General features: G+C 42.6%; 2 protein-coding genes across 5 annotated transcripts in view; one reads left to right on the top strand and one right to left on the bottom strand.

The window, feature by feature from the left end:
- The window catches only part of LOC6504696 (potassium voltage-gated channel protein Shaw), a 45,364-nt gene extending 28,824 nt beyond the window's left edge, over positions 1 to 16,540 (top strand). Inside the window, exons 3-12 of one of the 4 annotated variants that reach the window (XM_014904972.3) lie at positions 1,988 to 2,137; positions 4,918 to 5,050; positions 5,113 to 5,292; positions 5,352 to 5,873; positions 5,931 to 6,227; positions 6,365 to 6,574; positions 6,639 to 6,915; positions 8,499 to 8,864; positions 11,862 to 11,966; positions 12,867 to 16,540. In XM_014904972.3, coding sequence (XP_014760458.1) covers positions 1,988 to 2,137; positions 4,918 to 5,050; positions 5,113 to 5,292; positions 5,352 to 5,873; positions 5,931 to 6,227; positions 6,365 to 6,574; positions 6,639 to 6,915; positions 8,499 to 8,864; positions 11,862 to 11,966; positions 12,867 to 13,474 — 2,848 coding nt within the window. In that variant the 3' untranslated portion in view covers positions 13,475 to 16,540. Of the gene's footprint in view, positions 1 to 1,987; positions 2,138 to 4,917; positions 5,051 to 5,112; positions 5,293 to 5,351; positions 5,874 to 5,930; positions 6,228 to 6,364; positions 6,575 to 6,638; positions 6,916 to 7,144; positions 8,437 to 8,498; positions 8,865 to 11,861; positions 11,967 to 12,866 lie in introns of those variants that run through there. The other 3 variants (XM_032455490.2, XM_014904973.3, XM_001964834.4) reach the window with 3 other exon arrangements.
- A 1,341-nt stretch (positions 16,541 to 17,881) lies between these two features.
- On the bottom strand, positions 17,882 to 18,707 carry LOC6505379. Its single transcript, XM_001964832.4, has one exon. The coding sequence runs from the start codon at positions 18,604 to 18,606 to the stop codon at positions 17,971 to 17,973; it is 636 nt and encodes a 211-aa protein (XP_001964868.1). The 5' UTR covers positions 18,607 to 18,707; the 3' UTR covers positions 17,882 to 17,970.
- Between the last annotated feature and the right edge of the window lie 1,862 nt (positions 18,708 to 20,569).

Raw genomic sequence — 20,569 nt, 5'->3', positions numbered from 1 at the left:
ATTAAATATAACAAGTTTTAATAATGTGTGGGTTCCTTCGAGTAGCAAAAGTCAGGCAGCTTCTACCCAGCTTGCAAAGTCGATGATGAACTTGCGTTCCAAGCGATCCAGCTGGCAGTGGTGCCCCAGTCACTGAAATGATCACCGACCTCTATGTTACAATTTTCACCTGTGGAAAGAAGATGATAAGTTTAATGTGATGTAATGTATAAAATCGATGGAAATTATGAATTAACACTGTAAGCACGGAACATACAACACTGAAACCTCATTCCTCATGACGAGGGCATGAAAATAGAAAAATCTTATTTATCATAAAAATGTCCTGTAATTGTATCATTATTTTCTTTAGTCGGCTCTCCGCTTTTCCACTCCATCAATGTACACAGCTGACTTGTCAACATTTCTCACATTTCTCTCACCATTCGGACAATATAAATTATTTTGGCATACTTTTTGGCTGTCAGCCATACAAGCACAAAATTGATGGTCGAAAAGAGGCCGATATTTATTTGTACATAATTCATTAAATACGATTTAGGCCAATTTGTCAAAATCCGTGGAAATGGAAATTCATTTCACTCGTAAATTGAAAGCTCAGCCCAGCTGTCAAGTGAATCACGCATACGCATCGTTGGCCACAATCACAAAAACAACAGAAACCAATCACGAACCCGAAACTAATTTAATACAATGCCCCAAAAATTGCATCCAATTCGAATGGGAGCTGAGCAAACATTTGTTTCAGCTCATCCCGTGCCACTCCAAAGCTGCCAAGGCCAATTACCATCGTCGAACCGCCCGAATAAACTTTAATGGCAATTGTTATGCGGTGGTCCCCGTTATTGATGATTCGCCTGTTGTTTTTACTGCGGCTACGGCTGCTGTCCTCAGATGTATGAAATATTTAATAACCGAGAGCAAACAGTTTGGCGTAAAAAATAAATTGCATTCGGACAGCTCAGCACTCAGGCGCTGTGTTCGGCGAAGGATAGCCCGGCTCCGCAGGACACGCACTTAAATGTCACTGATTGCTGCGACCGTGTGTGCGGGTTACACCATAAATGTGAAAATGAAATTTACAACAATTTGTTGGAAATTACTCGCAATTGAATTTAATTATGCCGTGGGAGTCGTTGGGGCCCTTGGCCTCGTATAATTTTATGGATGATTACGTAAATTAAGTTTGGTTTGTGGGCGGCGCAACGATATTCGCATTCGTGCCCAATGTACGTGAAGTTAATGTGGAAATCTGATTAACACGCAAATAATTTGCCTTTGTAGCTCTCAAATGGTTACCTTTGGTAAGGAATCATCAGACTCAGAAGTTTGTAAAATATATCTTAAATCAGGGCTTTGATAAATGCTTTCCAACGCAAACTTGTAAATTGACTTTTGTTTGACCAACAAATATCAACAAACGTCAAACTGGATGAATAGAGAATCCATCAATTTCGTTATAATGATCTCTGTCAAAGGCCACATCAAACAGAGGAAACCCTAGACCGAAGTCTACGTGACCCATTTTGGACTTTGGCCAGAATCATAACCAAAAACCCTCATACTTTATGCTTTCGGCACACAAGAAAAAAACAGGACAGAGACAGGGAAAAAAGGGGAATAGAGAGCCATGGCAGAGCCATGGGAAAAAATAAAGTGAAATGTATGCAAATGGCTTATGGCTGGGTTTTTGCTTACACTTGCTTGACCCTCCTCTCGCCTTTTTTTAACTTTTACCCTCCCCCCTTCAAAGCGATCCACCTTTTTTTATCGCTCATTTTTTGCCGGGAGCACACAGACTTGGGTCGGGTTTCGTGGCTCTATATAATGGCGGAGTGGTCAAGGAAAGGGGTAGAAAGTTATGGCTTAAGTAATTTGTTAAGTTATTATCAGGCACACATGGCGTATGCGCAATGCAAGCCAACAGTAATTTACATGTAAATTTTAGCAAATTTATGCTCATCCCGCCTCGATTTTCCCATTGCAGATATGAAACCTACAAGGCCACACTCAAGAAAATCCCCGCAACACGTCTCTCCCGACTGACCGAAGCTCTGGCCAATTATGATCCGGTACTCAATGAATACTTCTTCGATCGCCATCCCGGGGTCTTCACCCAAATCCTCAACTATTACAGGTAAGTGCCTCAGTACACGGAGCCGGGCTAATTAAGCTGCTAAGAGCTGTTTAGACGTGCAACGACTGTGAATGAGGGTTGGAGCCTTTAAGCATGGTAATTACATCATTTAGTTCCGGCAAAAACGTTCAGAGTAGAGACATTTTCTAGGGAAATTGCTGCCCTCAGTTCTTCCAGTTTGCTTATTTAATTTTCAGCCATCTTTGGAATTTCAATTTGCTTTCCTGCCTGCTATGATTGCCCTGATTAATGGTGCTTAGCAAACATATCAACAGTCAGCTTCCCTTATAGATGGCCTGACGAATAAACAAACTAATAATTTAATTGCTCTGCAACCTGCAGGGACCAACTTGGCATGGCCATTAATCTAAAGTTTTTGAGCTGCGAAAGTTTATTTAACATTTTTCGGGGTCATTAGCGGGCTCATTTATCTTTGCCGTGAGCTGTGAAAGCCGAGTAAGCGGAGGTGCTGCCCCCGTTGCTATGACTTAAGTTGTTTAAAATTAATGAAAGTTTGTTTTGCTCATCACCCATTGCCGCTGGCTTCCGCACCTCAAGCTGCACCTGCAGATGAAGCTGTTGTCGGATGAAACAACGCTGTCAGCATCTCACACAGCTCGCATCTTCATTGATTGGGCAGGACCCTGCTCCGCCTGGCCGCAGCTCCCATGGCCCGGGGGCTTTTGGCCAAACAGTTTCCAACTCAATTAACCAGGCACCACCACCAGCCAGCCAAATGGTGTCAAAGAAGGGCGGCAGCATCAGCAGGAAGTAAAAAAATAATGCAGCAACCCGCGTTGATTGGAAATGAAACTGAGTCCCCCAGGGTTCTGTCGGTGCGACCAGGATACTCCGACACTAGGGGTCTGCTATAATCAAATTATGCACGCACCAAAAGCTTCAGACAATTTATGTGAAAAGATTTTATTCAGATAGAGAGTGCAGGCAAAGTGCAGCATAACAACAATAGGAAATTGGAAATGCAAATCAGGTTCTAAACTTTCAACCTTTTATTGTCGCTCTTAAGTTCAAGCAAAGTAATCGTAATTATTATTCATTGACCGAAAAACCCATGAAGGTTCTTTCGTAAATCCCTTTAATTCTTCCCGATTTAAAATGCAAAACCAATAGACCGAATGTGTGAAGGTTAATCGATATTGTTACTTATGCACATTTAAGCGGGAAAAGACTCCTTCATGTTTGAGGTCAGCTATAAATATTGATTGCGTCGGTTGCACGCTGCGTATGCGTAATATTAGTTATGCACACTTGATGAATGGAATCCGATGATGGAGAAAAACGGGGAAGCGTACCAAAAATATTGCGGGGACATCAGAATTTATTTTAACCGGGTGGAAAGGCAGTTGTGCGGCGGTGAATGGAATGGCGGGATTTATGGAGGAAACCAATTAACAATACATACAAATGTGCCGCAAGGATTATTTGCAAAAGCCATGACAACGACTGCAGTGCATTTCAAAAAGATTAAACACAGAAAGAAATATTAAAACCAAAATTTGTGTAAGAAAATAATTAATATTATAAGCTAAACTAGGATTAAAATAAGGCGTTTTCTTTCCTCCCCTTCTTTCCTTTTCTTAATTTTCGCTTAATGCTCTTTTGAAATGTAAAAATATTAAATTTTTTTTAAACTGATAAGGTGAAAAAACTCTTTCCGTCGAAATGACCGTACTTTTTTTTAGCCGGTCATGTCAAAATGTCAAAGCCTGGTGCGGGTGCTATAGACACGGAATTGAACTGGATCCGGGTTGTTGAATGAAAGCCGTAATTTGCAAGTTCGCTGGCATGGGGGGAGACGGGTAACGGGTACTTACTTTTATTTTATAATATTTTTTGCCCCCCAATCTGGTTACGAAATGATTTTAACAAGCACAAAAGCGCGGCCAGCAGGCGGAAGCAAAAAAAACTCCGCCAAATATGTTGGGCTCCGACAAAAAAAAATAAAGAAAAGGACATTCAGGATGTGAACACGTGGCGCTCACACAAAAAATATATATGTACATTCAGAGGATGGTGGTGGCAGCAATGGGGCGGAGTGAAGATATCATCCAAAAATAAAACCAGCCAAGGACTCGTCCCACACTCGGCAGCTGTCCGGCAGCTGATATGGCATTACAAGTTGGCCAACAACTGCGGACAAGGACGACCGTCCCACTCAAGCCAAAGCTGCCTTCTCTGGCCAAAAATCCCACTATTTTCCGGAACTCCCTTGCAGCCATTTACTGCAATTTGCACACACACACACACTCGCACAGCAACAACGAGGGCATCAAAAATTGTTGCACATGGCCAAGAGAACGGAACAATGGACGAGCAGCATTATGAATATTCCCCGGGCTTGCAAGAGGGGTTAAGAGGTCCGGGTGCTGGTGCGGTGTAAGGTGGGTGCTGACCATATCTGTTTCTTCACCAGGTGCATGAGCATCCACCCACTTACCTGCCATGCATACGCAAGTGAAACGAACCGTTCTCATAGCTCCACACCCAGTCTTTGTGTCTTTTCGGTTGCGCAATTTGCAGCCGCAATTCCAGACGTGCCGTTTCGACCATAATATTATACGGCCTGATGTTTAAGGTCACTGCATGCATTTCCAAGTCCATGAATTTCTTTAGACAGCTCCAGACCAACGGGGGGTTGTTGTTGTTTAGCAACAGAATTCTTAGAGCTTAATTACTGCGACTTAATGAGATTTTAAGAGCTTGAATAACTTGTGACTAAGGAAGCAAAATTTTAATTTTATTCAATCTGAAATCCATAGAACTGGAAAACTGCATTATCCAACTGACGTGTGTGGTCCTCTTTTCGAGGAGGAACTGGAATTCTGGGGCCTCGATTCAAACCAGGTAGAGCCATGTTGTTGGTCGACCTATAGCATACATCGCGATACGCAAGTAAGTTTACAGTGCTCCCTCCCTCTATTAAAATATGTTACAATCTATACATTGATTTGTAGAACACCTTAGCCATATTAGATAAGCTAGATATTGAAAATGAAAAGCCCACGGAGGAGCAGATAGCTCGACTTTTTGGCTTCGAAGAGGCACTGAGCAATGGCGAGCTTAACTGTTGGCAGCGTCTGAAACCCAAGATTTGGGCCATGTTCGATGAGCCCTCGAGTTCCACGGGTGCCAAGGTGACTTTACTTACCATTCCACTTCTATTCAAGTCCTTTAACCGCTGTTCTTCTCTTAGATCGTTGCTGGCATGTCGGTTTTCTTTATATTTGTTTCTGTGATATCATTCTGCCTGAAGACCCACCCCGGCTTCCGCGTGGACCTGCCCACCCCAGCTGACGGCAGCCATGGCCCCGGCTCGGGCACAGCAGGTGGCTTGCCCCACGGACACGATCCGATGGGAGAGCCCCCACCTCCTCCGCAGACGCACCAGTACCACCAGCACAGCATAACGCCGCCGAGCGGCAGCATCGGGCCCACCTTTCGCGTCACTAACTACACCAGCTATAGTAGCAGCAACTTCACCGCCCCCGGCCAGGCCACGCCCATTGCCACCATCAAGGGGGGGCAGCGCCAGCGGCTGAGACGGGACGTGAACGGGAGCAGTCTGAACGAGTTCATAGAGCAGCAGCTCCTGGGCCACAACGGGAGGAGGAAACACGGCTGGATCGAAACCTACGGCCAGCCGCATGAGGCCTTTTTCTACGTGGAGCTGGTGTGCAATGTCTGGTTCTTCATCGAGGTCATCATCAGGCTAATAGTAAGTGCTTGAAAAGCAGCTTGGCTAAAACAAACAACTAACCTATCATCGTATCAGGTATCGCCCAACCTTTGGCAGTTCATAAAGTCGCCGGTAAACATAATCGACTTTACGGCCACGTTGAGCTTCTATACGGACGTAATGCAGCGCATGGGAGAGTACACGGGTCTCCTGGAGGCCTTCTCTATTGTCCGGATAATGCGACTATTCAAGCTGACGCGGCACTCGCCAGGCTTGAGAATCCTCATCCACACGTTCAAGGCATCTGCCAAGGAGCTGACCCTCCTGGTCTTCTTCCTCGTCCTGGGCATCGTGTTCTTTGCCAGTCTGGCCTACTATGCCGAGAAACTACAGGTGAGCTTGAATAAATAATAAATTAAATAACGAAAGCTTTATAGTTTTAATTGCGGTCAATAAACGTGTCAGAATAATTTAGAAACCGCAGGAAAGTAATTAAAATAATAAAAGCAATATCCTGTTCCCTTTTGCAGGACAACCCGGACAACCAATTCAAGAGCATTCCCCTGGGTCTGTGGTGGGCCATTGTGACCATGACCACAGTGGGCTACGGCGACGTGGCGCCCAAGACCTATCCGGGCATGTTTGTCGGTGCCCTCTGTGCCCTCGCCGGTGTCTTGACCATTGCCCTGCCGGTGCCAGTTATCGTCAGCAACTTCTCCATGTTCTACTCGCATACTCAGGTTTGTTGGGTCATCGATGCTGTTTTTAGACCATGTTTACCCAAGTTTTGCTACCAATTCCCAGGCCCGATCCAAGCTGCCAAAGAAGCGTCGGCGAGTCCTGCCCGTGGAGCAGCCGCGCCGCAAACGGGAGCCCACTGTCCCTCACCGCGGGCGAACGAATGCCATTAAACAGACGCCACCCACTGTGCCGGGATTGGTGGGTGGCGCTGGTGGTGGTGGTGGCGGAGCAGGCGGTGGTCCCGGGCCGGGAGGTGGTGGGGGCATTGGGGGTCATGCAATGGGCCACCCTGCGGCAGCATCGCCCATGTTCAAGGATGCATTTGGTAGCGCCAAAATAGGTGAGTCCGGCAGATGATTCATGATAATGCTCTTTACTAGGATTATGGCACTTTGGTTTCGAAATTCCAAAAAGGACACTATAATATTGTAAATATAAAAAAAATCGGAGTAAAGGGTATTAATAAGGTCGGATAGATCGACTATTAATTCCATATGCTCTTCTATCTCTCTTTTTGGTATTTCATAAAATTTATTTTTGGTTTTGTCGCTTTATTTTTTGGCCTGCAGATGTTTAGAGCTGCCTCAGATAACGCCACAGACCAAAATGAAACACACACAGCATACACAACATATACCACACATATACATAAGCATATATACACACATGCAACAGATACACACCCACACACAGAAATTAAAATGCTGAGAGCTCCTGCCATAGCTGCCCCTCGCTCCTGGGGCCAAACTAATTTCATTCAATTTCTTGTTTAATTATTTTATTATTTATGCACCCTTCACTGAACGAGTCAGCTGTTATTTAGCATTTAGCATTAGCCCCCATGGCCCCCGGGGGGTTGTCTTCGAGACCCCCCTTGGGGAGTTTCATGTGGTAAATTTCCATTTTACTGATTATTCAAAAGCACCGAAGGCAGCACAGGGCCGGGGACCTCAACCGCATGCGAGTGAGTGCCCGGAATGATAATGACGCTGCAGCCCCCAGGGCCGAAAGGATTTAAGTAGATATATGCACTCAGCCAACGACAAGACTTGCTCGCTCATAGCCACTGCAATTGCGGAGCAATTTCAAGTTCATTGAAAGGTTATAAATTTAGTGTCGTACAAGGATTTATAATCGTTTCAGTGCTGCCTTTAGGGGGCCTTTCTGCTTAGTCAGTTGAATTAACAGAGTCCTGCTGAGTACATTAATATCCGACTTGGTCAGGGATAATCCAGATTATATATTAAGAATTGAAGATACAACTTGAAAGGCAACAATTTATGGTTAGAAATTTGTGTTCAAACAGTTTGGGCCAAGTTCGTATGGGTTACTGATGTTACTTAGCCACAAGTTCTTAATGCTTTCGATAGCCAGAATCTTCAATTATAACTTGTACGTTTGGCTGCCGTTCAGTAGAAATTAAAAGCTTTTTTAATTTAATTTCATTACCATATTGGAACCCTTTTAAATGGCTATTGAAGCTGAATTTTTGATTTATTGAGAAGGAAATGTTATATATTGGCCTTAATTTTAGAAAACAATGGGTGGAATTATTTACATATTGGCTTATTGTAAAAAATCATCAGCTTAATTTTGTATTATTTTTTAATGAATTTAAGAGTGCTTAGTCATTTATTCGTGTTGATATTTTTGTGGCTCTATTCAAAATTTAAAATATTTTTATTCATTGCCTCTCTCGATATCCCCCCTTTGGTGTTACTCTCTATTGCTCCTAAATTGTGTAAATTGTTTTTATATTTTAATGTTCGAATATTGTATTTTTGTACTTTTTAACTTTGTGTGTGTTGGTGTAACGACATGTCCACGTATGCGTGTGTTGTATATGTGTATGTAAATGTAAATGCATCCGTCCGATGTTCAATCTGCAATGTGCAACCGCGGCAACCGTGGCACCCGCGGCAGGCACCGTGAACGCGAACGGCGTCAATGTCATTGGCCTGCACCATTCTGCGCCACCGAGGACAGCGACGATGCCGACGATTCCGAGTGCAGATCCGACGGCCATGTCGGCAATGACCTACCAAGTGCCTATGCTCCAGCCTCCGCCCACGATTCCGCATCACCCGCCCGCACACAGTCACGGCCATGCTCATGGCCACGCCCATAACCATGCCCATGCCGCTGCCGGGTCCATATCGGGGTCCGGGTCGGGTTTGGGGGCGATGACGTCATCGCCGGCATCTCTCACCGGCTCAGCTGCCTCGGCAGCCGCTGCTACAGCCGCCGTAGCCGCCGCAGCCGCGCCCGCCGGCCCCTCATTCATCAGTTGTAAGTGTTGTTCCTTGTCTTGTGTCTTTCCCCATTTCTTTCTCTCTCTCTTAGATCCTTCTCTCTTTCTCTGTTCCTGTCAGTTTCTATCTCTTTCCGCTGTCTTCGTCCTGGTCTTGGCATGCTGCACGTGTAGAAATGCTTGTTAACCATTTGCAGAAATAAGAATAAATGCCTTTTAATGTCTCAAAATGCACTGAAAAAAAGTAGTGAGAATAAATTAAGTTATATTTTAAATGCAATTAAATTGTTTTTATAATCAATAAAGCACTTATTTTATTATAGTCTGAGAAAACTGGTATGTGGAGGTCAATTTAAGCCTCCTTTCTCTCTGCATAATTTCCCCTTTAATGCCTGCATAAGATGGTTTATGTGTTGCTACAATTAGTCCTATGGGTGAGCCATTACACCCACACCCACTTCCCCCGTGTCACTCCACCCTTGGCTTGTTAAAATTTATCGCATGCTATAAATTCTGCCATAACTTTGTCACTCCGAGCCAGTCAGTCAATAAAAGAGCTCGCTTGCAACAAACACGAAACAAAAAAATAAGGAAGAACTTTTTATGTTTATTTGCATATTAAAAGCTTTTGCAACTCCTTTTTATTTTGGGCATTTAACTTTAATTACAATTTTATTATGCTAGCCGAAAATCCTTTTTATGTCATATTTCAAAATGGTCGGACACACTCCCTCACACTCGCACAGAAAAATAAAAACATTTATATGCACAATCTAAGCACTCCAACATATATAGAAATAAAGTTCGTTTATCGCCAAACAAATTGAAAAACTTTTTCCATTTGCCGTCCACCAAAGCACTGGAAAATCGCTCAAAAAATGAAAAGTGTAAAAATATGAAAAGGAAAAACCTGTCGGGCTTATAAAAAAAACTATATAATGTGAGGAACCTGGCCAGCAAAAATTTCTGCATGATGTGCATTTTAATTAAAGGCACAAAAGCTCAAGTGTGCAAGCTCGAACCTCGACTTCTATACGTTTTTTTTCCTTTTGACCACTTAAAAAGGAGGTGGGAAACGGAAAGCAGTTTGCGGCTCACAAGGCGATTAATTTCTTGAGCCACTTGTAAGATTGCGAAAAGTGCAGAAAGGAAATCCAGTCGAAAGTTTAAACTTGCTTAGCTGAACTTGCTCGCTTGTTTCGCTAAAGGATTTTAGGGGCTGGGAACTTTACCAGGAAGTGTTAAAAGAAAAAATACCCATAAATGTTAATGCACAAAGTTTGTGAAGTTTTTAATAAAATCATTAAACGTTATTATATGAGAAGTTCAAAAAAGTTTCTTGTTTAGTTTTAGAACAATATATTTTAGATGTTTAAAAGTAACTAATTTTTTATTTGTGTAATATTTTTTTGTGTAATTAATTTACATTAAAATTTGTACTTAAAATTAAAAATAATAAGTTAGTTTTAGAGAATACTACAAGTTTCAATCACCTTCCCAACGGTTTGGTTAAAGAGTCGTATACGTAATATTTTCAAGTAAAAAAGTTTGTAAACGCTAATTTATTAAACAATTTTAGCACTGAAAGTACCATTATTGTATTCTATAGTCTTCTTGAACATTATTCAGGCGTAACCAAACTGGTAATAAGCCTCTTAAAAACACTACTTTCAGCATTCCCTTGCAAAAAAAGAGAAGAAAGGGAGCTTGAAAGTGTTGCATACTTTGGCACGTTCTGAGTCGGGACAAATGACATTTCTGTGTATGCCGGAAATGCAGGAACGCCAACATTTGGCATGGGTGCCCCCAAACACAAAGCAGCTTTGAATTATGCCAAGATAGGGCCCGGGGGAAAGGCTTTCTTTTTCTCATTTTTGCATGCAAAGGCGGGTCACAAAAATAGCAACTAAATCATTAGCAGGCCAGGTTGCTGCAGGAGCTCTGGCAGAGCGCTGGAGTTTTATTTCTAGGAGCTTCTAGTGGTCATTAAACGCCAAACACACAGCCATGAGAGGAGAACGCAGCCAAGAACAATTTATGGCCGTAGTAGGGGCAAAAGTGCATGCCAACGGCAGGCCGACATCCAGGAATTTCAATTAAAGTCGGCGTGGGTGCCGATGCTTTTTAAAACTCTTCGCCCCACAGGTCTCTGGCTGGCGAAACCCCAACCCTTTCTTCGGTGTGCTGCCCGTGCAATTTCTTTGCATTTTTTGTGGCACCACCGATTGGTATGGCATACCTCCACCCACCTGGCGGTAGTTCGCGTTAATTAATTTTAATATTTAAACTGGCCCCAATGGTGCAGACACAAACGGTTAAAGTTAAATACTCTACGCGTCTTTTTGATGTTTACTAAGGAAAGAACAACCCAACTTGCCAGAGCTTGTCAATTTTAGGTGAAAGTTTCTTAGAAAAGATGACACTTTGATGGATTGTTTGTTCAATAAAAATGAAAAACACACAACTTTAAATTGGTTAAGTTCCAGGTGTTTGACTTTTGATGTAATGTATGTATTGACACGAAGTATATTGCCTAATAGTAAATAAGCTTAAGGCTATATTAGTTTTTAGTTGTTGGTTAAGTGTACGCCTTAGGCTCTTTTATAGTATATCTGCCCTAATACTTTGCGACATTGATTTTTATCTCCAATTGTAATTTAAAAGTTGTCATGTCCTGTTTTTTTTGGCTTCCTTTTTCGTAGAACCATTTATGTCTATAGAAATATTAAAAATTATTTCACAACTTTACACTTTTTTTGGTGTCATGCCGCAAACTTTTTACCAAGAAGCTATGTAGCGAAGGAAATTTTTGTTGCGTGCCTTTTTAAAGTTTTGTAAACCCCCGACCCTTTTGGTTTGCCATTCACTTTTTATATATCTTTTCTTTACTTACATTCGTGTTTGTTTTTCTTTTGTTTATTTTTATTTTTTCTGCGCTGGGGAAACTTTTGCCTTGGCTTGACTTGGCCACCGTTTGCAGCGACGGCACTAACGCATTTCCACGGCCTTTCCGGCCACCTCCTCTGACTTTGCAGCGGACTACTTGAGCGTGCCGGCGGTGCAGAGCCTGCAGCCTCGGGCGGCGACGACGGGCCACGACTTTATGCTGCCGCTCCAGCCGAAACTCCTGGCCCCCCTGGGTGAGTTGATGATGGGTTAGTCAGGGGGGAGACGCCTCCTCCTCAGCCGTCCTCCGTCTCCCATTTTTGTTGAAAGTTTTACGGACAGATAATTGCGCGGGGGGCGAGAGGTGATGGGCTGCCGGAAAAGGTGATGCCCACGCAGTTGAACCCACTTGTAGCCCCATACCCACTACAGTTTGAGAGCCATTGTATGGCCAGGACAATGGGTCGACCCAGGACTCTGGCCGGGTGTCACTGCAAAAGTTTCGAGCACCCTGTGGAGGGGCAATTGAAATTTCTGCTCGAGTTTGTAATTCATAAAATGGGTTATCAACATGTTCAAAATGTGGGCAGTCCACCATAAAAAGATTTAAAAACATAAATAGTTTCTACATTAAATTAGCTGCTTTGCTTTTTAAATAAATAATTCGATGGAAATCATCCTTTATTTCGAAAGAAACTAACTAGTTTCGGGACAATAACTGCTACTACACATACTCCATTATTATTGAATTCATTTTAATCGACTATCGGACGTCCTAACCTTGTACGATCCTATTTATTAAAACTAAATTGCACAAGTAATTACTAAATTGAAGCTTATCAAGGGTATTTTTCATCTCCACTTGTTTTATTTGTGCATTGGAAAAATGTGTGAGCTCATCACAAAGCACCAGACCAGTCCGGTGGCAGGCGGAAGTGGGAAAGGACGCGAAGAGCTCTCAGCTCGTTCATTCACTCGAATCCTTTACAGATGCCTGCACAATGCGGGGCGATAAACCAATCGCTGACATGTCCTCGAATGCACTTCCGCTTCCGTGTCCTCTTCCGCATTCTCATCCGCATTCTTCAGATACTTTACAAATTGGAGTGCTTACTGTAGCCACCTTTTCTCTCCTCTTCTCTTCCACTTGGCAGAGCGTAAGGATCAACATCCACTGCAGCTGACCGCCCACAATCTGGCCTCCGATACGCACCAGCTAATGTACACGAGCCACGCCCACAAAACTGCAGGTGTTGGTGGTGGTGCGGCGGTGCTAAGTGTCCCACCCACCTTAAGCATGACGCACACCCAGATGCCTCCGGGAATGGCCAGCATGGGCCAGCGGACTCCGAACCTGAGTTTCAGGGCCTCGCACGCCGGCGGTCAGGTGGCCACGATTCAGCAGCCCATCCCGCACGCCCATGCCTGCCACGCCTCCACGAACTGCAACATCAAGATCTCGGTGGCCTCTGCCTCTGGCTGCCCGGAAGAGCTGCGGGGACCGAAGGTGACACTCCTGGACGATCTCAGCGACGAAGTAAACTCCTCGACGGACGACTGCGGCGATTGCTGCCTGGTGGAGGATAGCGACACTTACGAAGGGGGCACCACCAACAACGGATCCTGCGGCCAGGGAACAGGTGCAGATGCGATAGGTGGGATCCTGGACGGCGGGGAGGACGACGACGACGGAGATGGCAGCTGTGTGGGTGGCGATAGCGGCGACAGTCTGGGCGGGATCTACATTGGACCCACCCACTAAGTACTGGAAGCTGGAATGATAGGAATAAATGTTTAAGGATAAAGTGTTAATGTTTGTGTATTGTGTGAGTGTCTCGTGTTAGGTGTTTACAAAAACTTAATTCTGAAAAAACTGAGCACTTTCGTAGCCAGGTCAGTGTCGCACAAACATTTGAGAAACTTCACGTCGTCTGGTCTTATATTTTGAGCCAATTAAACTTAAAATGTTAGCCAGTTTAGTAAATTATCAAATACACTTTTCAAAAGCTATTCTTCTTTCTCATCGAAAATATTTATGTTCTTCTCGAGTTCTATCTCGAGTCTGCTAATATCTGACGTTTCAGCTAATTATTCATTTTTATTTCTTAAAGTAAAATTTAAATAACTTAGAAACGTTTTCTGTGAGTGAGTATATAGAGCTGCCACTTGATTGTGTTGAGAAACTAAGTCACTGCCTTTCCACTTTTAAGCTTAACTGCTGCAATTTTATATATTTTTTTGTGGAAAATCCATTTGCAGGACTCATTTATCAAGTGTTTTAATCAATCTCTGCTCCCTGCGACAAATAACATTTCTTGTCCAGCCAAGACAAACATCCGTAACATTTGTATCAGTGTCCTTATAACTGTCATGTTGACAACTGTCATTGACAGTGTGCTGTACTCACACACCGACGCAGACTCACAGTCTGTGTGTTTTCTTATGCAGCCGGGCACGTCCGGAACTCTGTCGGAGTCCGGCCATTTTGCAAACAAAGAGCTACAGAAGAGACAGAAGTTACGGAAGCTGCCCGCATACAAAGCAAACATATCGTCCATATAAAAGTGACCACTTGTGTGCGGCCAAGCAGCGATAGCCCTATCGCCCACTCCCGCCCACCATGAATCCTTCGATCCTGTGGATGACACATCAAGGTGTTTATTGTGCAAAGTCTTGGGGACAAAACTTGCATGGCCAACTATACATTTCTCGACTCTCGTGCCCCATTTCCCGGATCAGACCCTGAATCATGGCGAAAAGTGTCACCGGGCATGTTTATCTGACACATTGACTGCCACCATTTCAATGAACTTGCGAGCAAAAACTATGTCGACAAGTCGCACACACGCAGGCACACAAAAGACGGCGACAGCCAAAAAACTAAAGCGTCCTTGGGTGGGCATCCTTCCTCGGTAACAGATAATGGTGTGTGCGTGCGTGTGGTTCACCTTGTAAACAGTCTTTTGTGGTCGCTACTATGCCAAGTTTTCTTCGACATTTATTCCTATGAATGGTAATTTATTTATTTATGGTCGAAAAACGCAAGAAGCTGTAAATATTTAATTATGAGAATAGAAAAAGAGAACAAAAAAAGAAAGTAAACATTGAGAGGACTTCAAATAAGGTTCAATGGTAATTTTTGGTCCAATACTTATAGTTTTTGATGTGCTAAGAGATTAACCAACAGTCGAAATGTTTCATTCCAATTCTTATGTAAATGAGTGTTTAAAATTTATTAATTAAAGGCATAAGTGAATGTGAAACATTGTTAGTATAGGGAATACGAACCAACAAGAGCTGATGGTAAATGGTTAATAATTCTATTGTGTCAGTAAAATCAAATCTGTTGGTCTGAGTGTGTATCGTTATAAATTTAGTCTTAATTCCGTAAGTAATCTCTAATTAAATTGTTCAATATTTACCAAATTCTATAGACTATTATGTAAGGGTATTCGTTGACTCGGCTTGCCGATTCTATTGTTTTTTCCTATTTTTAAAATAGATTCTTTATTGTATATGAAAAAGTTGCTTTAAATACTGTTCAATTTAGATAAAAATCAAATAATTTCTAAAATAACAAAAACAAAAGTTTTTAAAATTAGGACAGCTTTAAAACAAAGAAGATAAATCGAAAATGTTATTTCAAAAGTAAAATTTGCATAAGAAACACATTAAGTGAGTTAAACAATTTCCTTTTTTGCATAAATTAAGCTGAATCAGGCCAATGATCATTGGAATACAAATTGTTTCAATATTAAAAGTTAGTTTAAAAAACACCAGTGAAACTAATATTAAAATTTTGCCTAGCAAATAACATAGTTAAGTCCGGACATTGAAGGACGAGTTCATGGAAAATCCGATTCTATAGAAAATATTAAACCTTTTGAAAGAAATCACCCACCACACGGCAGGCAACAGGAATCCGGCTGAACAACAAATGAATTAAAACAATTTTCAAGCTAAAATCTGAGTGTATATAACTAATTTCAAAGTAAACTCCTTTCAATTACCTAAATGTCGAAATGATGTGAAAACAGATACATTTCTATAACGTTTATTGTAAGTAATGTGTGAGAAAGAAACCAAAAACAAACAAAAAAAAAAACATTTACAAACAAAGCGAATTTTTAATGTTGAATGAAATAAAAAAACATAAATGAAGTCCTCGAATGGCTAATAACATATTAAGAACAACATTGTGGTGTGTGAAAAATTCCAATTTTAACAGAAATAAAAATAAAAACTCTTTGGAAAAGCATTCAAATTTCAATGACTTTTACTTCTACAAGAGCATCATCATCAACTTTTCCGGGCCGACCAAGACACGTAGAACATTTTATGCTAATCAAACCGGGACGAGGAGGAAATTCAATTTCGGGGCCGCCCACACAGAAGCCACGGGCAGGATTTTTAATTTAAAGAGCGAACCGGAGGTAGGCAACCAATCTGAATGGGAAAATGCGGCTCCGACTCGCACTCACTTTTCATTTGGCTTGGCCATAAACAGGGGATCAGGTTTGAGGCCGCCCTCATAAGGCCATTTAGAGGAAAATTTATGCCTGCCACCTCTACAGTAAAATGGCCCAAAAAGCACGGCCCAAAAAATACCCACGTGCGCCCTCAAATGGGAAACTGCAAGAGATGGCGTCTAATATAGACACTTAACCACTTACAACCAGGCCGAAACAACCACACATCCACGCCGAATGGCACAATACGATTTTGGTACACGTACACGCAGTTGGCACATCAAAGCGCAAATCCATTAAGCATTAAGGTGGCCAACTATGCGGGCCAAGGTGTTAAAAACTCAAGAAGGTGGTTAGGAGGAGGGATAATCTTTTTCAAAATAAATTATACATTTTATTTTGATTTTGATGTAAACAAAAATAATTTTAAATATTGGATTTTAATTACTATTAAAATATTAACTATTATGTTTTTGATTACTCATACGCACCGGTGTCTCAGATTTAAATTCCAAAGACTTGAATTCAAAAAATATTTTACAATGATAGTTGTTAGACTTTTTTTTTTAATTTTAATTATTTTTGTATAGTTTTAAAGCTAAACAAGTTAACGAAATTTAAATAAAAAATAACATTATTATTTACTGCTTACTTTAATCAAGAAGTGATTAAAAAGTTTCACTGAAAAAATTCTGAAAAGTGATTAAAAAATACAAACTAACAAAACTCAACCTCCTATGCAAAGGGTATTATATGGCATTGAAGCGGGCAAAGGAAATCACAAGCCGGATACGTGAGCTCGCTGCAAGGGCGGGGCTTATCTGCAGTCCCGGCTCCCAGGAGTGTGCTAAAGCAGTACGGCTGAAAAAAAAACAGGGAAAATAGCTGGAAACTTAGGACTGGAGGAGAGGAGTGGGTGTGAAGCAACACCGCTCATAAGCGAGCGCAAGATTAATGAGCACCACCTGCCTGCAGACAAATTAGATGGCATAATTCAGTGTGACCCGCACACGGAACATATTTCGTGCTCCTCTCCGGCCGGAGATTGGGATTGTGGGGGCGCTTCCTCGGTATCCTCATAGGTGTGCGACGTAGATCTGCCCCGTTAAGTGCTGGCAAATTTATGCAAAATAAATTATTTGCCAGTTTCAAACATGCGGGAACAACAAAGTAAGTGTGACTCGGCCAGAATGAAACTTACCCATCTCTCAGGCTCAAATCCAGCGTAAGCTGTTGATTTATGCCTGACTTGATAAAATGTCGCATATCCGGTTCCAAAATGGCAGGCCCAGGAAAATGAAATACAATTTTTTCCCTTCGCCTTCAATTTTTTCCCCAGCTGCCTTCTATTTCGGGAAAATGGGGAAATGGCAGAGACTGGATAAGGGGATGCGATAAAAGCCAGAAGAAGTAATCAAAGTTAGCATATGGCGGCGATTGCTGTCTAGAAATGCATGGCAATCTCCAAATGTGTTTCCTGATTGTCTGCAACTCCTCTGACACGCCCATTTTTATTCATTTCCAGCTTGGCTTTGTGTGTAAGTATTTGCCAGTCCTGTGAGTGTTTGTTATGGCCTGGTGGGGCGCATGAGAAATGCGTTCTCCAATGAATAATACGGACAAGTTCTCGGGGAGTGTTTGTTTTCTTTGTTTTTTTTGCAAGGCAGTGAATGTATATTTTTGCCACAAGTTAAAGCATATTGGATTTGAAATTCGATAATTTTATTTAAAACACACTCTTCGCATACATATTTTACTAACCTTAAATTTTAAGTTTAAACTTAAAAAACTACCGATGACATTTGGAGTCACTTTCCTGTTTATACTCCCGACTTGAAAGCGGCCTGGCAGTGCGGCATGAAGGCGGCCTCGGACATCGAGGATCGGGGGGAGCGCAATTGGCGACTCGACGCCTGTTTTTCTGGCTTAATTTAAAGAAGCAACGCATCATTCGAATCGAGTTGTTCACGTTAGTTCGCAGGAGGCAGTAGAAAAGCTGGATGTAGTAGGTGCTATCGGTGGCCTTCAGGACATACCACAGGACTGCCGCTCCAGCTGAGAAGGTAATCAGACCCGAAATCCAATAAAGGTAAGGCGAGCGCTCGCACCCGCAGTGGCTCTCACCAAGTAGCTCGTTCGTCAGCCCAAACAGGAACCGCTCTATGCCGCACCAGATGAACATGGTTGCCAGTTCGACTAGAAAGATGGCGGCTACGATCTCGATCATCAGCTGCCATCCGCGGCCCATGTGGTTGAAGCGTTGCGGGTAGATGCTGACATCCCAGAGGTATCTTAACGTGGCCAACAGGAAGAGCCAGCTGCCCAGGGTCGGAGCCGGCGAGCAGCGATCCGTTGTCTGGGCAAAGAAAAAGGCGCCGCCCAGTAGTTGAAAAAACGCAGCAACCATCACGGCAAGGCCATCCATCTAAATATATTCACTTTATATTATTTTATGTAATTATAAAATAATTTTGAAATGTTTCCTGTAAAAAAGTTTACTTTGTTTTGTAAATGTTATCTTTCAATTGATTGACAGCACTTGAATCTCTTTAAATTCCTATTCTGGTGCAGAGAAAAAGTACCCCACTTTGTTGAAACATGACTGACAGTCCCCATCTCCAATCAGCAGCAAGAGACTAACCAACAGAGAGAAGTCCCCTCAAAGCCCAACTCATTATGCATGTATTGCAATTAATTAGTGTTTGTCAACCCATACAAAGCCTTGTGCACACGCACAGTCCCTCCGGTGTGTGACAGGATTCGAGGGAAAATTAGTTTACCGACCCGCCCACTAATAGCCTCGCATTACCCGCTTATCTAAAATCAGTCGACAGACAGACAGGCGGCTGGCAGGCGAGTGGCAGGCTCTGGCTCTGGCATCGGCTTCGGCATCGGCAGCCATCCAAAAAAGTGCCAACAAATTAACATAACATTTACCGCAATTAATCAAAATTAAATCGCTACACCATCACACCGATCCCACAGAAATGGCCATGTCAATGTACCGCATGAACAGACTTGGGTCTCCACAAGTGTGCCAAAAACAAGCCAAGACTGCCTCCTTTACAGTCCTGCGAGGGAGATGGTAGGAGTGATGAATGACCTACCTGGCGTCCGACTGCGAACTTGAATCTATCAAAGCCATTGGCGTCGGGGCAAGTGAAAGTGCCTGAAACTGACAGAGAGAACACCTTTTCGCCCCAGGCCATTGCACAGTGGTTCAAGAAAGGTGAGTCTAAACTCGAAACATAAATATACTATCTTTTTAGAAAATTATTATTATTTTGTAAAACCTTTACATGGTTCAAATATCTTATATACATTTAAATATATATCATATTTTATTTAAAAAATAACAAAAATCAACCACTGTCAGAGGATACACACACATGCCCTTTAAGCCCACCGATGAAGAGGGTTCATTGTTGTCAGTCCTAGGGTCCTGGGTCCTGGGTACCCGGGTTCATCTTGTCTATTTAAAAATTGATTTGTTGTTATTTACATGCGACATTATTTATTTGGGATATCTTTTTAAGCGATTTTATGCCAGCACGGCAACCGATAATTGTGTGTCCTTCAGGTCCTGTTGGTGCTGTCGAAAATCCAATTTGTAAGTGTCACAGACAGTTTTTCGGGAGAGAACGAGACAGATTCCCTACACCAGAGATTTTTTTTTGGTGGATTCTCCAGTGAAGCGAGAATCACAGTTGATTTCGGATGCAACAAGTTGGCAGGGGTCAGGATCGAGGACTTTGGGCCATGACTGGAGGTGCCACAGCATGACATTTGTTATTGTACTTGGCTGGCGAATACATGTTCATTTGGCGGAGATAGGGCCGAGATGATAAAGGCCTGTAATTGAAAGCATTCGAGTAGAAAAATCAATCAAAATTGTGCGATTGACATTTAAACGGGTTTGGGTGCGAGAGGGGTCATTTTGCCTACTGAACTGGAAGCTTTTTTGCATAAATGTTACTCTTCCATTTTAGGAAAAAACAATTTGTAATTATAATTTGCATTTTCTTGCTTGCTCATCATCAGCAACAGCAAAAAATGTACACAAAGGAAGCACTTACATTTCAATTAAATAATAAATCAGTTGAGGAAGAAGTAATGACTGCAATGGCGGCAGCAATTAAGCGTATAAACCATCAAAAATGTCTGGGGAAAATAATTTGCACTTTCCCTGTGCCTGTGCGTCTGTGTGTCTGTGTGTCTGCCCCCGTGCCCGCCCGCTATCCGGCTAGTCTCTCCTAGACCTTCGGTTTGTGGCAGGAAGCCCAGAGCAGTTGGGAGCAGACACGCGGCCAAGTCGTGTACTTAAAATTTCATATAATTTCGAACGTGAAACTTTAATGAACTTTTCACACTCATTACACACACGCACG

This window comes from Drosophila ananassae, chromosome 3R, assembly GCF_017639315.1.
Source record: "Drosophila ananassae strain 14024-0371.13 chromosome 3R, ASM1763931v2, whole genome shotgun sequence".
Lineage (NCBI taxonomy): Eukaryota > Metazoa > Arthropoda > Insecta > Diptera > Drosophilidae > Drosophila > Drosophila ananassae.
The sequence above is the reverse complement of the archived record's forward strand: the minus strand, read 5'-3'. Positions and strand labels throughout refer to the sequence as shown.